The sequence below is a fragment of the Myotis daubentonii genome, chromosome 3 (genome assembly GCF_963259705.1).
Source record: "Myotis daubentonii chromosome 3, mMyoDau2.1, whole genome shotgun sequence".
NCBI classification, from domain to species: Eukaryota; Metazoa; Chordata; class Mammalia; order Chiroptera; family Vespertilionidae; genus Myotis; species Myotis daubentonii.
The window spans coordinates 125,664,986-125,681,905 of record NC_081842.1 but is presented as its reverse complement, the minus strand read 5'-3'; the positions used below and the strand labels follow the sequence as shown (position 1 = coordinate 125,681,905).

The window sequence follows — 16,920 nt, the reverse complement described above, 5'->3', positions numbered from 1 at the left end:
TGTTTCTTTAATAAAGTTTTATACCAAACTCTTCTCTCCATAGCCCTGATTTTGTGTTACTTACTCTTCCTAGAGAGGGTGCCCACTGAGCTCTCAGCTCGGTGACACTGGCTGAGGCCTGGGCGGGTAGCACAGGCAGTCTGCTAAGGAGGGAACATCTTAAACCCCACACCTACTGCTCTGAAATGCCTTTATGTCCCAGCCGCAATGTCACCACCCCCGGCTGCTTACCCCGGGCTCAATGCTTTTACCACTGCAGAGCCCTGGACTACCAGCCTCCAATAACAAAACGGGTCCGGGTGGGCTCCAAAGACTAGCAAGTGTTTGGCCAGTGGTCCTCTGGCTTGCCTGTGCTGAGCACCTGGGAGCTTTTCAACCCAACGCCTGGGCCCCAGGCCATCGGCGGCTTGGGCAGGGGGAGGCATAGGCAGCTGTGAGAACTCCCCCACAGATGTGAATATGAAGCCAAGCTTTGGAGCCACTGACCCAGGAAATACTGGCCTTTGGGAAAAGGAGTGAAAAACAAGCAAAATGTGTAGCATCTGGTACTGAGTCGGTGCTTTCCTGAGCAGGAGGCAAGGGTCATTTCTTTCCTGGGTTCTTGTCCAGGTAGATTCAAAGAATGAAGCCACAGACAAAAGGAGGTAGATGAAAAAGGTGGAAATTTATTGGAAACAAGTACAAACTCCCCCGTAGGGAGGAGGGCCCCAAGGGGTAGCCCACTAAGCTCCTTCTTCCTAAGGATTATAAAGGCTGCAGTTCTTTGTTTCTTGTTGCTGCCTTCCAACTGGTCACTATATCAGCTTCAAAGCTCAAAACCCACATGGTGCCCCCCTTTACTTCTCCCCCTTCAGTGGTGGAATTCTCTATCTCCTGTGAAAATCTGTTCCTTCTCCCATTTGTCAGCATTTCTCTATCTCTGTGGAAGTCTGTTTCCTCTTTCTCCCCATACCCTGTGGCTTTTCCCTGTCTTCTGTGAATGGATGTCTTCCTTCTCCCTTATCCGGTGGCACCTTTTATTCTGTGAATATATGCCTTTTGGCAGCTCCAAGCCCACGACCAACTATGTCTTCCTCCCGCATGGACCCCCTAATTCCTAAAACTCCCTACACTTGCCTATTTTACCCCTAAAAACTCCTTTCAGTACTAAAAAGATTAGAATCTACTTCAAGTGGTAGGCAGAAAAAGGCTAAGGATTAAAGATGACCAAAACAGGTACTTGGGACTTGGGGGGGCGGGGGGGGGGGGGGAGAAGGAGAAGGAAAAGACAAGGGGAACAGGAGGGCAGGCCTTTGGACCCACATGTAGATAAAGCCGTAACTGACTCTCCATTGCCATTGCACTTAGAGTTTGCAAAGTGTTTCTGTGCAGTTAATCCTGACACTAACCCAGCAGGTGGAGATCATTCCCATTTTGTAGGTGAGGAAACAGGGCCCAGAGAAGTGAGAGACTTCGCCAAGACCACAAGTCTAGTGAGCCGTGAGGAGTGGGGCTCCGACCCAGGTCCGAGGGTGAGCACAGCAGGGAGACGTGCCAGGGAAGGCTTATCCTCTCCCATCTTAACTGGGAATGGACACAACAGAGTCACAAGTAATTTAACCCTTCAGTCTTTTTAGCCCCCTTCACAACAAAATCCCATCTGAACCCCTTTTCTCCATCATTGAGCAGTCACAAGGCAACTACTGCCCATTTTGCTTTTCTTCTTCCCAGGTTTGATCAATGACAGCCTTTTGGCCCACAATCTGGTGAGGGAGAAGAAGAATTAATAAGATTAACCCTTTAAAGACAAAATGTAAACACATTAACCTGGTGACAGTGGAATTCAACTCATTTATTTAAATGGACATTGTACATAAGTTAGAAATTCTCACTTGTGCCTCAGCTAGAACTTTTCCGGAAAAGCCTCCATTTCTTCCTTGATCCTGTTTTCTACAAGTAACGCGAAGTTGCTGTCTGTAGTTTGTAGGTTATAGCTGACAAACACCTGCTTGTTGGTCTTCCTGGCTAAGAGAGAACACAGTGACACCGCCATGACTGAGGTATCTAGACTCTGTGTGCCTCGGGCAGACCTAACTGCTGAGCAATACAGGGGGAAAAGACAATGGGCTTTCAGGGGGAGGAGAAAGTTCTGATTTTTATGACCTCAGAGGCAGCTGCTGCAAATGCAGACTAAAGTCTCTGGGACCGTTCTAAGTCTCTAGAACAGTGGCTCTTCAAGCGTGGTCCCCACAGCAGCAGCATCCCCTGGGAACTCTCAGAGACACACATGCTCAGGCCCCACCCCCAGGCCAACGGGATCACAAAGGCTGGGCTTGTGGCCCACACTGATGTCCACAGACCTCTAGGGATCCGAATACTAACGTTTAAGAACCACTGTTTGTTTCACTTTTCAAAAAACACCAATAATCCTACATTTCTCCATTTCTGTGTGTACCCACGCAGATACACACGCACATGCATATTTATATGTGTGGGCAAATACACATACACACACAAATATCTAATTTTCAATTTGATGTTGTCTATGTTTGAGCCCCTTTCTGCAGAACAATAGTAATTAAGGTGTACAGCTCCAACTGCAGAAATCAATATGAAAGATGAGACAGGCATCCTGAGGACAGCCGGGCAGCAAGTCTAAATCAGCTAAATAGTGTGACTGCACCAGAGCTGGGGCCTCCTCCCTCGGCCTCACACCACACACAGGGCGGTTACAGACTCCTCCTCCCCACGGAGGCACGCACCCACACTCCCATCCCACGGACTTCAGATGACCACGCCAACCCAGCATCAAAGGCAGAGAGGTGGTCAGGAGAGGTGAGACTGGGATACCGGCCCAGCCTGCCCTCATTCAGAGGGCGGGAAATTCCCTGTCCACCAGAAGGGCTGCTCTGATTCCAATCTCTCTACTTGCTAAGACAGGGAGCAAGACTGTGCCCGCCGCATCGTCTGCCCAGCAGACCCAGCCAGCGCCGCCCTCCAGAGCCACACAGGGGGGTTCTCATCCACACCGCAGCCTCCAATGCTTCCAGGTTACCCTGAGCCCTCTATCATCTCTTTTCTCACTTCTTTTCATCTGTTTGGGACCCTGCTGTCTTCTCATTACCCCTTCTAGACAAAGCCCCCAACATTTGCGGAAACTAAAAAAGAAAAAGAACCTGCCCTGGCCAGTGTTGTTCAGTGATTAGAGTGTCAGCTGGGGCACCTAAGGATCTCGGGTTCAATTCCCAGTCAATGGCACAAACCTGGGTTGCAAGTTCGATCCCTGGCCCCAGTTGGGGCACCTGTGGGAGGCAACCAATTGAAGTGTGTCTCTCACATCAAAATCTTCCCCTCTCTCTCCCCACTCCCTTCCACTCTCCCTAAAAAAGAAAAAAATCCTCAGATGAAGATTAATAAAACAAAAAATCAAAAGAACCCTATTTTTTGGGCATACAAACTACTATTAGCCCTCCATCTCAAGGACACATCTTCCTTTTTGGCACAAAAAACATGGCGCACCAAATGCGCGCCCACCACCCTGCACTACCAGTCTGTCATCCACACTGTGGTGACCCACCAGTTTTCTGGCCCAGAACTATGAACACCCTCATCTTCACTGTGTCAGGCAGGCACACAGTGGTCTGTGACATGAATGTTACCCCTTAAACACTGGCAATACACAGTGAAACACGTGGAACAGTCATGTCTTCAACCTACTTTCACGTGGTTCAGAAAAAACAATGACGTGAACATAGGAACAGTAACAACTGGGAATCTGGGTGGGGGCTAAACAGGAATGCTGGAGCTAAGCAGGAATGTTCTGTATCTTTTCTTGCAACTTTTCTATAAATTTAAAATTACCTTCTAATACGAAGTTACCAAACAACTTACTAGTCAGGTTCCTCTAATTTCAGGCTAAAGAAAAGGTAGTGATGTTCCCAAAATGCTGCAGCAGCTACCCTCGTGGCCTCACCCTGTCCATGCTCAGAACTGTGTGGCGAGTCTAGAATGGCCTCTCCTCAACCTGCCCCTGGCACCTGTGTGCCACCTGAACTGTGTGGGTGTTCTGTTTACCAGGGTGCCTTCCAGACTGACTTGTTTCCACTTTTCAGGGATTAAGTGGATAGAACTGTCAACACCAATAAAACACAGGGGATGGGCCCCACCCGCTGCACACGCCCAGCACCAGTACATCTGAACCGGCTGGGAACACTGGTGACCACGAAGACTGAGCGGCCACAGAGGCGGCCCTACTGTTCAAGGCCCTGGCACCTGGATGGCCAGGTGACCGCGCACACTGGCCGAGGCGGCACACATGCTGTCCTCACCCGGACTGCCTGGGTATTTACAGGAAGTGTGTCTGGAGTGTAGGAGAGGGGGAACCTTCAGCTTCAGGCTCTTGCTTCACACCCACCCTTCACCACACTGAGGCCAGGCCAGTCTCCCTCTGAACGCTGACGGCATCCGGGAGTGCAGGACAGTCCCTCCTGCACGGGCTGGCTCCCAGCTCCACAGGCTCCACTGACTCCCAGAGCCCAGGAGGCTCCTGCAGCACTGCCCTCGGCACAGTGGCGCCCTTCACACTCGCCCCCACCAGAAGTAACGTGCTTACAGAAGGACCCGTCACCCGTCCCTCATAAGCTTGGGCAGCAGCCAGGGCACGACATGGGCGTCCCCGAGGCACAGGCTGATCTGAGACAGTGGTGGGACCACGTGATAGGGATGTGCCTCCTAAAGGAGACACAATACACCAAGGTCTGGGCTTACTCTGCCGTGATGAGTTGATTTATCTCTTGACATAAAGATTCACCTCTAAAGTGACTTGCCTCACGATTCCATCACACAGCGAGGCCCCATCTGGCCGCTCCTGCAGCCGCTATGGGTACGTACCTAAGCGCTGGGCAAGGCCAGTGGAGGTCGTGTCCGAAGTGTCTCCGAGGAGGGAGGTGGACACAGGGATGGAGTCCTGAAAGGAAAACAGAGAGTGCGATGCGGCTTCTCCTCAGCTGAACTTCTGCCACTGCTGACTCTTCACGCGGGCGGCAGAGGAGGTCCTGGGAGGTCAGACACATTGGCCAAGAGAAGAAGGCCTGGCATCGGTGTCAGCAGCCAGGCGGGCTGGCCCTCTACGCTATGAGCTCACACAGCGGGAGAGATGAGGAGCAGCCACCTGACACGGCATCACTGTGCTGACAATAGTTCTAGGAGTTGTTTCACACTAAGGGCGTGGTTTAGTGCTGGAAATTCCAAAGCATGCTGACGGGCAACATCACAACCAAGATGGAAGCAAACAAGATATTAAGGCCAGAGCTAAAAGGAGGCTATCGGAGTCTGGGTGCCACGTGCCTGCAGGCCCTCACCCTGGCAGCCAGCAGCAGAGGAGGCAGGACACCTACCTCCTCACCTGACGGAGAACCACAGCTCCATTCCCCGAAGGGTGTCTGGGCTCTTCAAGTGCACAAAGGCCCCGTGACTCTGCAAAAGGGCACCAGCCATCAGTGTCCAAATAATGAAAATAAAAACTTCTGGCTATACTTGGTCAATTCTCATTTCAGATAAGAAGCCATAAAACTAAAGATAAGTAAATGTGGCCCCTTTGAAATCCAGAGGTAATCTTACTTTCAATCACAAAATGGAAGTAATTCCCCTTCCCATTAAAAAGGCCTCGCTGAAAATGAAAAACCCGCTATCTTATAATGCGGCCAAAATTCCTTTTACTGTGAGCAGCGCACAGACCAGAGCCTGCTCCGTATCTCCTAAGGGTTCAAGTTATTTCAGTGCAAGACAGAATTCGTTTAGGTCACAAAAGATGAAAAGAATAAAAACATTCACTTCATGATTTTTCCTTAAGATACAAAAATGTGATCTTAATGAATTTGCTGTTTACAGATTTCAAGTTCAACATTTTAACTATTAATAGTATTTACAGTTAAACCTCCTGAAAACAGAAAACCTACCTTAACAGGGTGACCTTTTCTGATCAGAAACAAAACTAAAAACCCACAGTTACCCTCTTCTCCACTTATTTCTGAAATCACACTGATCTCCCAGGCAGACACATGCGTAGACGGCTTTACTGCGGCCAGAGGACCACCTTCCACTCACCCAGGCGCATCCTAGTTCTCTGAGCACAAAGGGTCCCCACCCCATCTTCCCTGGTCCCAAGCCGCTTCCCTCCTGCCGCTGGAGCCCTGCAGCTTCTCTGGCATCACACAGAGCTGCTGGCTGCAAGGCAGGCCAGCTGGATGAGCAAAAGTTGTACGGTTTTGTTCTACATAGTCTAGTCTTACATGTGGGGACTTTGGGGAAAGGGAAGAGGGAGAGACCTCACAGACCCTTTGGAGCCATCCCCGGCTCATGGGCCAGTAAATGTTTTCTAAGAAGGGCCAGATGGTAGGCAGACACTTTAGTTTTTATAGACAACTGCTCAACTCTGCCATCAGAGTGCAAAAGCTGTCAGACCCTATTAAGGATGGGCATAGCCGTGTTCCAATAAAACCCTAACACAAAAGGAGACTCGAGCCAGCCCGCAGGCTGCGGTGTGCGAGCCCCGGTCCACTGGAACCTTGTTTCCCTGCCCTAAGCTATGGCCTACACCTCCTCTCTCCAGCTGGCCCAGTCCTCTGCCCCTGGAGGACAATGCCTAGGCACACTGTGGCCAGTCGGGGGAAGTGGCTCCTTTTCCTTTTCCCCAGTCTTGATGTAAGGTGACTTTCCAGCTGAGAAAATACACCCCACTAAGAGCTATGGCTAGCAAGTGGTGAGACTACCATGGCCGCCCACAGCCGGAGCCTTGAAACTGATTCCAGGAATCGGTGCCTGGTCTTACCCCATGGGCCCACAGCCTTAGGGCTAGGAAAGAAGGTGAAGTGGCTCCAGGGCACCATGTTCTCCAAACACAGAGCACAGCCCATAACCCCCTGCCCCTCTGTGTGAAGCTGGCTCTCTTCCTCTCCTCCAATGAAGGAAGACCTGGAATTGCCACCTGCCCAAAGGCCCACCTGCTGGTACCCACTGGAAATGAAAAAAAAGAAAACACACCAGAAAAAGAACAGCGAGAAGGAAAAGCCTATGAGAAGGGCAGCCAGAGGGAAGAGCGATACTGTGAGGCCCATCCAGACGCTGTCTCCTTCCCAAAGCTTTGCCCAGCTCCTGCCTGACGGCTCACTCCTCTCATTTCCCACCATCCCTGGGGCCCCTCGGAGATTACCATTCTTATTGCCTGGCTGCCTGTCAGTCCCCTCTAGCAAAAGGAGAATTCCCCAAGGGTTCCTCACTCATTCATTCAACAAGAATTTAACAAGCAGCTTGTCATAAAACAGACAAACCCCAATACCCACAAAACTGCAGAGGGAGCAACAGCTGGGGGCATGCCAGTGTGCCAGAGCAGCCAAGGGGGGCCAGGGAGTGGGCAGGGAGGAGGCCCCGCAGGGGAGCTCTCCCAGGTAACAGGGCCTGGAGGGTCACTGTAAAGTCTCTGGACTGTGCTGAGTTTCTTTCTGGAAAGGTCTGGAGGAAAGGAATGGCAGTATCTAACTGCAGGCACTGTTGTGGGTTGAACTGTGTCCTCCAAAAAGTTATGTCCATGTCCTAACCCCTTGCACCTGTGAATGGGACTTCATTTGGAAATAAGGTCTTTGCAGGAATAATTAAAATGTAAGTTAAGACGAGGTCTCACTGGCGTAGGGTGGACCCTTAATTTATTATGACTGATGCCCTTATAAGAAAAGAAGACACACACAGAGACACTCGGAGAAGGCCACACAACACTGGAAGCAGAGACTGCAGTGATGAGGCCACAGCTGAGGAACACCAAGGGCTGCAGCACACCAGAAGGTGGCATGGCCCCTCCCTTGGAGCCTCAAGGAACCAGCCCTGACAACACCTTGACGGCAGACTTCTGGCCTCCAGAACTGAGGGAACAAACCTCTGTTGTTATAAGCCACCTAGTTTGTTACAGCAGCTCTAAGAAACTAATACCGAAAGAAGGGGGCGGGGGGCAGGGCGTGGGGGGAGGTAAATCAGCCAAAGAGGAGAGATGCTGCAAGCCTGGCAGGGGTGGCAGACGTAAGGAGGTGACAGGAGATTAGATTCCCTATGCTGCTTTTTAAGGTGTAGTTGACACAATATTATATTAGTTTCGGGTGTGCAACATAGTGATTTTACATTTGTATACCTTACCATATGATCACCGCAATAAGCCTCATCACATACCCATGACTTATGTTATTTTTAAATATATTTTTATTTATTTCAGAGAGGAAGGGACAGGGAGAGAGATAGAAACATTAATGATGAGAAAGAATCATTGATCAGTTGCATCCTGCATGCACCACACTGGGGATTGAGCCCGCAACCCAGGCCTGTGCCCTGACCAGGAATTGAGCTGTAATCTCCTGGTTCACAGGTAAATGCTCAACCACTGAGCCACACCATCTGGGCATGTTTTATTTATTTTATAACAGGAAGTTTGTACCTCTTTTTCAGCTTCACCTTTTTTCGCCCATGCCCCACTCCACTCCCTCTGGGACATCAGTTTATCCTCTGTAAGGGCAAGTCTGTTTCCGTTTTGTTCTGTTTGTTCTTTTTGTTTGTTTGTTTTCAGATTCCACATAAGTGAAATCTTACTGTATCTGTCTTTCTCTCTCTGACTTACTTAACAGTGACTCGTGTATGTTTTGACTGACAGCAGAGCTCACAGTCACCGCCATAGGTGTGGAGTGTGGGCGAGGTATCCAGGATAGTCCTGGGGTCCTGTGGAGGCGCTGGCTGTGAGAGGGGCGGGGTTAGGGAACAGGTCAAGGGCTTGGTCTTGAATATGCCTATTGTGCCTACACAGTAGACTTCCAAGTAAAGACACAGGAGTCTGAAGTTCAGGAAAGAGGTCCGTACTGAAACACATAAATGTCGGTGGGCCAATACAAAGGGGCGTGAACGCTAAGATGCCACCCCCAGGGCGCGCTGTGACCGGGAGCAGAGGACTCACGATGGAGCCCTCGGACACTGCAACTACAGAGGCGAAGGAGAGATGGAGCCCGCGGGGTGGCGGGAGCGCCGGGGAGGGACCCGCCGGAGGCCCCACGTGCTGGCCTGACCGCGCACGGCACCCTTCCGGGTGGTGCTGGTGCAGACCGACCCCGTGCCCCCGACATCACAGGAAGAGCTCGGGAGACGAGCGGCTCATGCCCGCAGGCCTGGAGGAACCGAGCCCGCGGTCTCCTCGGCGGGCACCGGGCGCGCGCCCTGAGGCCCCCACGGCGCCAGCCCCTTCGCCGTCCCACCGGCCCAGCCCCGCTCCCGCCACGGGTCCGGCCGCCCAGGGGCCGCCCCCACCGTGTCCCGAGCACCCCTCTCCCGCCTCCCCGTCGCCCCAGCCCTCCCGCACTCACGTAGCGGCTGCACATGGCCACGGCCAGGTTGCGCAGGTGCGGCGTGGCCCCCACCCACAGGAAGAGCGAGTCCGTCAGCCGCATGACGTGGAAGTGCACCAGCTGCTCCCACAGCCTCGCGCTGAAGTTGTGCAGGGAGACGTCCCCGCCGGCGGCGGCCTGCGGCCCCTCCATGCCGCCGGCCGCCCGGCCCTCCAGCCCGCGACCCTTCCCGCCGCTGCCGCGGGTCCCGCCAGACCCGAGCAGAAGAGCGCCGAGCGGCCGAGCGCGCCTTCGCTTTCAGCTCCGGGGAGTGGGCGAGGCCTGGGGCGGGGCCATAGAGGGCGGGGCCTGGGCGGGGCCATAGAGGGCGGGGCCTGGGCGGGGCCATAGAGGGCGGGGCCTGGGGAGGGGCGGGGCCATGGAGGACGGGGCCTGGCAGCCCCCCCCTCCTCCCTCCTGGCCTTGCAGACCGAGCGGTGGCCGCGCTGTCCAGCAGGCCTCGCCCGCGCTCCTGTACAGCGTTGGACACGGGGAAAGCCCGCTCTCGTCACTCACAGGGGCAGGGCCGGCCGCCGTGGTTAAGGGAGCCCCGAGCGCCTGCTTGGATTTGCCACTCACTAGCAGCGGTTCTCAACCTTTCGGGTCGCGACCCCTTTGGCGGTCGAACGACCCTTTCACAGGGGTCGCCTAAGACCATCCTGCATATCAGATATTTACATTACGATTCATAACAGTAGCAACATTACAGTTATGAAGTAGCAGCGAAAATAATTTTATGGTTGGGTCACAACATGAGGAACTGTATTTAAAGGGCCAGAAGGTTGAGAACCACTGCTCACTAGTTCCTTAAGCACTCTGAGAGCACCCAGCATACCATCTGGTTTGGATTATCAAAATCCACCCCCTGCTAGTAGCCCTGTAATTCCAGGGAAGCCTTGAATGTGTCTACCCTTAGAAGGGCAACAATGTTGGGAGAAAGCCTATAAAAAGTTGTTGGGAGGATGGGTAGACAGTTTCAGATGCTCCTAAGCTGTAATTGTGTATAAGCATGGGCTTTGGACTAATCTTTGAACCTCTCTGAGACTCAGAGTCCTCATCTACAACATGGACATAAGAATGGCTACCTCTCGGAGCAGTGGGAAGGGTTATGAGCAAGTACATGGAAAGTAGAGTGGATGGTGGCTGTCATCATCCCAGCTGAGGGACCCTTTAATTTTAGTCACTTTGAGACACTACAGAGTTGAAATAAGGAGGCCTTCAGTGTGTTAAGAAGGAATGTTTGAAAAAAGAAAGAGAGAGAGAAAGACAAAGAAAGAATATTTGTGGAAAAAGCAAACAGGGCCCATTTTGTCAGATTCTGTTACAACTGAGTGTTGGGTTTTAAGTCAGAACTATCACAGTTCTTTAAAAAGTTCTACTTTTAAAATCTCTAATAAGTCTAAGTTGATTAAATTAAAAATGTTAAGGGTATTTTTATAAGTTTGTTCTATTTGCTAATTATCAATAATTCAATAATATAGTTAACTAGAGGCCTGGCGCATGAAATTCATGCACAGGTAGGGTCCCTAGGCCTGGCTGGTGATCAGGGCCAATCAGGTTCCCCGCCTCCCAGCCTCCCTGACTCCAGGTCTCCCAGTAGAACTCCCAAAGGGACAATTTGCATATTAGCCTTTTATTATATAGGATTTTCAGGTCACTTTTTAAACAGTTTTGTTAAGGTATAATTGATATATAATAACTGTGCATTTAAAGTATACAAATCAAAGTTTTGACACATATATAACCCATAAAACCATGGCTATAATCAAAGTAGTGAATGTGTGCACCACCCCCAAAGGTTTCCTTAAGCCCCTTGTTAATCTTCCTGCCTCTCCCCCAACCGCTGATCTGTATTTTGTCATTACAAATTTGTTTACACTGCCTAGAGTTTTATATAAATGGAATAATACAGCATTTACCATTTTTGTCTGCTTTTTCACTCACCATAATTATTTTGACATTTATCTAGGTTGTTGGGTGTATAAATAGTTAATCCCTTTATGGCTTAGCAGTATTCTATTGTGTGGCTGGCTATACCACTATTTATTTGTCCATTAACATGTTGATGTTCACTTGAGCTATTTCCCATTTGGAGATATTACAATAAAACTGCTATAAATGCATGTATACAAGTATTCTCTGTATGGACATATGCTTTATTTCTTGTAGAAAAGTACCTAGAAGTAAAATGGTTTTATCATATGGTAGTTATACGTGTAACTTTTCAAGAACTGTTTCTAATGAACCTCAGTTCACATTTCACATCATACACAAAAGCAAATTCAAATGACTTATAGACCTAAACACAAAACCTAAGACTACAAAACTTCTAGAAGAAAACCTTTGTGGCCTTTATTTAGAAAAATATTTCATAGATAAAACACCAAAAGCATGATCCATAAAAGAATAAATTTATAAATTAAACTAATGGAGCAGGTGATCTCACCCACACCTCAATTCTAATATCCTTAATGCTTTCTCCCCTAGAAAACAAACACAATTTTTAAAATGGAGAGTTTATATCTGAAGAATCTTAAAAACTGTCTGGGGAAACTAAATAGCTAACACCCTATTGCCTCACTCTCCTCCCCCACATTCACCCAGCACAAGTTGAAGCATGCTCCTCTGTGCTCCTATGTCTAGGCTCTGAGCACTGCTGGGACCCAGTCATGCTGCCCAATATCACCTGCCCCTTAAACACTGCCCTGAAGTCCCCAGATTGTGCCCTCTCTCATTTACCTTGGGGACTATTCTCTTCAAGCCCTACCCAAGCCCAAGTTCAGCAGATGACCCTGCTTCTGAGTCTACAAAGAAAACAGAGATTATCAGACTTGATTTGCACAATTCCTTGTACCTCTACTCAAACCCTCATCTTCATCTTAGCCAATTCTTACTTTCTTTTACTCCTCATTACAGTGCGAGATATCAAATATTAATATATCCACCTCTGCTCTGACCCTATCCTTCTCCATGTCCTCAGGAACCTCACTCCATCAACTGTGGTGGACTCTAAGATGTGCCAACTAGATCCCCCTTCAAGAAGGGCCTTGTTGTCTCAGCTGCTGGAAATGCTGTTACCAGAAAGCCTTCTTCTGTGGCCTCCTTTAGAGCAGTGGTCGCCAACCGGTGGTCTCTGAGGTCCCAAAAGTTGGCGACCGCTGCTTTAGAGTATGCACACACTTCCCAGGGCAGCCCACATCCAGTGACTGATGGAAGCAGCAGAATAAAGGCCAGGTCATTTTGGCCCAATGCTGGACAACTTTGTCAGACCATTTTCACTCTAGAGCACCCGTGGGGTTAGCGGAAGCTGACTAATAAAGTGTGGTATTCACTTTGCACCATCAGAAGAAATCAAGATGGACTATCAGGAGGCTGAGTGCAGTCATCCCAATAAAATCTTACGGTCCATTGATCAGTTTCCAGACCTGGAACTCAGGTCCTCTGCAACATCATGACAAGTGCACACAGTGTGACCGCCCTGCCTTTCCCCAAAGGGCCCAATGGCCATTTACTCAGGTAACAGTACACTAGGGAGAGACGAAGACACATATTTCAAGAGTCAGATTTGGAACTGAGCCCTGGAGACCTGAAGTGCCAACATGGTCCTCCTAGTAGAGCGGGAGCATTCAGGAACCAGACAAAAAATGAAGTCCTGCCAAAGGTCCACTGGGTCAGCAGACCCATCCAGACCCATCTGGGATCATTTTCCGGGCCTCTGGATATACCATTGGGATAGACATACCTGAAAGTTGCACAATCCCTACATCATGCCGTTGGCCCACGGGGTAAGAGCTATCCTAGTGGAGAAAGCCAAGTGGAAGACTATGAAATTGTCCCTTCCCCAACCAAGCAATATTGCATACAGAGGAGAATGGTGGACATTAGTGCCACCTTTGAGGATCCAAAGGATGCAGGGTAGTGATCATATCTCTACTTCACCAGTTGAATCCTGGAAGATTGCAGTGGACTACCATAAACTCAACCAAGAAGCAGTCCTGACGGCAGTGCCATAGTATATGTGGTATCTTTGCTAGAGCAATGTAATAAGGCCTCAGGGACATGGACAAGGATTTGGGACATGCATTCTTTTCTACTGCAAACAGAAAAAAAGGAGCAGAAACAGTCTGTATTTACTAGTACATGGGATGAACAACAATATTCATTTATAGGTTTGCCCAGGACTATGTTAATTTTTCACACTCTGTCAGAATGTAGTCTTGAGAGATCTTGGCTATCTAGACATCCTACAGAATGTCACATTGATGCATTACATCATCGTCACCTTGGTTTCACCAATGCCTTGTCTACAGTTCATGCCTATGGCCGTATTGGAGACCCCATAGAAATAGTTGAAGAATGAGGTAAAAGCCTGAGCTCATTTTTTGATAGACCAGTATAGAGGTGCAAGCTACAGGCAGTGCACCTGCTTGTCTATTTGTGTAGACAGGGAGTAGACCAAGGTTATAGAACTTACAGACCAGTGGGCAGTGGGGAATGACATGTCTGGCCTGGTCAGGGCCCTGCAAGGAGAAAGATTGGAAGATGGAGGACAAGGAGGGTGGGGAAGAGGCATGTGATGGAATGATCTCAGGCTGTGAACATCATGGTATCATGTTATCACCCAGGAGACGAATTAATCAACAAAATAGACAGAATGGCTCGGTCAGTTGATGCTAGTGAGCCCCCACCTGCCACCACCACAGGGCTGGTACAACAGAATAACCAGGGTAGGAGGAGATGGAGGTTACATAAGGGCCAATAGCATGGAATTCCACTCCCAAAAGTTGATCTTACTGCTACTGCCACCAAACATCCTACCTACCAACAGAGATCTGGACTCAGGCTCTGTTATGGCACCATCCTCAGGGAGAACAGCTGGCCACGTGGCAGCAAGTTGGTGTTATCACGCTCCTTCCACCCAGAGGGGCCAGCTATTTGTTCTGACCGATATAGAACCACGTTCCAGGTATAGGTTTGCCTTTTCCGTCCATAGGGCTGCAGAGGGTGCCATTATCCAAGTGCTTATAGAAGGTGTGGTCCTTATGCATGGCATTTCACATAACATCACGAGACAGCAAAAGAAGCAGGAGAGTGGGCCCAGACCCGTGGTAGCCACTGGTCACATCACACACTCTATGCCACACTCTTCAGCCTCCCACTGAAAGAGATGCTCAGAGATGATCATTTCCAAGGATGGAAAGCCATTCTGCAAGGCCCTGGATAAAACTTGAACCCAAGTTTATATGGTACTGTGTCCCTAGTAGGATAACTTCATGAGTCAGGGATCCAAGGGGTGGAAGTAGGAGCCACCCCACATCTCATCACTCTCAACAACTCACGCAGGGGATTGTGCTTCCCGAACCTGCACTTACGGACCACAGGATTAGAGGTCCTGTTTCCCTCCGGGAGAACACTTCCACCAGGGGACACGGCAGGAGTCCCACTAAGGTATGAATGGCTATTGCTGGGCAAATAGGGCTCCTGTGTCCAGAGCCCCACAGTTGAAAAGAGTCACCATCCTGAGCCCCAGGAGGAGATAGGGCTGTTGTCACCAGTGGGGACAGGGCGGTAAAGGTCTGACACCCTGGTGATGTACTTGGGTGCCATTTGGTACTCCCTTACCCAATTGTGACAGTAAATAGACCAAACTGCAACTCTGGCCCAAGAACAGATCCTCTTTCCAGTAAAAAGTATTGCCCAGCCACTGGAAGAATGGGGCCTTCGGGTGCTAACCCCTTTAGGATTACTTCAGCCACCAAGAGCTACTCTGCCCAAAAGTCTTTCCTGAGGTGGCTCTCTGATGGAGGCAAGGAAATGCAGATGCAGCCACTTCCCCCCAAACACAGTCAACTCCGAAAGCCATTTCACTGCAGAGCTCCCCGAGGGCCATCGCAGCTTTCCTTCTCCCTCCGCCCAATTCTACTTCCTCTCCTCTTGGCCAATTCCAGGGGTACTCTCTAATTAATACTCAGACTAAACTCTCTGATGAACCCAGCCTGGGACAGTCTCCTTCTGTGGTCTGATCTTATCTCACTTTATGCATTCCCTGGGCAATTTCACCCATGGCCATGGGTTTGCTCATCACCTAATCTCTAAAGTGTAACCTTGGCTATAAATTGAGAAGATTGGCTTAGATCAGCCGTGGGAAAACTATGGCCTGCGAGCCGGATCGGGCCCGTTTGAAATGAATAAAACTAAAAAAAAAAAAAAAAAAAAGACCGTACCCTTTTATGTAATGATGTTTACTTTGAATTTATATTAGTTCACACAAACACTCCATCCATGCTTTTGTTCCGGCCCTCCGGTCCAGTTTAAGAACCCATTGTGGCCCTCGAGTCAAAAAGTTTGCCCACCCCTGGCTTAGATGATCTCTAAGGGCCTTACAGAGCTAATACCTGTGAAGATCAGATAAGCGCTCAGAATGAAAACTCTAGCCTTCTTGGGCCAGTGCTAAGCGTGAGGATGGTGTTCTCCAGGGAGCCACTAGGTGGCAGGTGGGAGGGAGGCGGGTTAGAGCCAGTGCGGCTTTCGCTTTCAGAAAGCAGGAGGGGAGTTCCTGGGTTCCTATTCTTAACCAGAGAACGCCACCGGGAGCAGTCTTTTCTCTAAACTGCAATTTTAGAATACTCCGATGAAACAGCGGGGCCTGTCTCCCAGGAAGCCCGCCACAAAATGCAGAAGCACCTGCGACAGATTGCAAAAGAGGCCAGCCTACCAGCTGTCTGCTTGAGGAGAGGGCCAGGGGTCTTGGGTATTTAGATTCAACCCTCTCCTCTTTCTGCCACCAGTCTGGGTTGTAAGCCTGTGTTTGTTTCATTAAAAAACAAGAATTTTTTAGGTGATGGATAAGAAAACTGTTCTGTGGGGAGGACAGCTGTCACCTCCCTTCCAGGTGAAGAAAGGTAAGTCCTGGGTTTACAATGCGCACTGTCTGAACACGGAGCTGCCCCTGGCATGTTCGTGGTGCAAGTGACAAGTCATGAGAACGTCCAAGAGTCTACAGCATCACAGGAATCTCTCTTGAGATCGCTGGGCCTTTCATTCAAAACCAGCCCGAACTCTGTTAAACGCATGGTTGGTAATGTGTGCTTGGGTTAGTAACAGCTAGGTTACACTATGGTAACCTTTTAACCCTGAAATGCAAATGACTTGATGCCATACAGTCTATCTTTAGCTGGCTGGGATGGGGGTGAAGGGGCAGAGGCGAAGCGGGGCTGTGCTCCACATAGTTCTTCGGGGCCCACAATGACACCTTGTGTGCAGCAGCAGAGGAGGGAGCTGCAATGCTGTGTCTGGCCTGCCGGTGCTCCAACCTAGAAATGACACATCACATTTCTGGCCCATTAGCCAGAAATCACCTATCACTGCCCACCTGCCTGGGGGACAGAGGGGGATGAGGGGGGAAGGGTAGTAGAGGGGAAAGGGGTTGGGTGCAAAATGTGAGGAACAAATGGAATTTTTTTGGTGACCACCAGCAGCATTCTAACCTTTAACCATTCCTCCCAATAATTGGCAGCCATCAATGTATTCT

At 49.9% G+C, this 16,920-nt stretch overlaps 1 protein-coding gene across 2 annotated transcripts; it reads right to left on the bottom strand.

Moving 5' to 3' along the window:
* Positions 1-644: 644 nt before the first annotated feature.
* On the bottom strand, positions 645-9,669 carry PSMG4 (proteasome assembly chaperone 4). 2 transcript variants are annotated; one of them, XM_059688453.1, is made up of 4 exons: positions 9,369-9,669; positions 4,870-4,945; positions 1,853-2,004; positions 645-1,742 (listed from the first exon to the last, which is right to left on the bottom strand). In XM_059688453.1, exons 1-3 carry the CDS (start codon positions 9,540-9,542, stop codon positions 1,883-1,885), a joined length of 372 nt encoding a protein of 123 aa, XP_059544436.1. In that variant the 5' UTR covers positions 9,543-9,669; the 3' UTR covers positions 645-1,742; positions 1,853-1,882. The 2 variants fall into 2 exon arrangements, with proteins under 2 accessions (XP_059544436.1, XP_059544435.1); XM_059688452.1 differs by having other exon boundaries at positions 1,872-2,004; positions 9,369-9,667.
* Between the last annotated feature and the right edge of the window lie 7,251 nt (positions 9,670-16,920).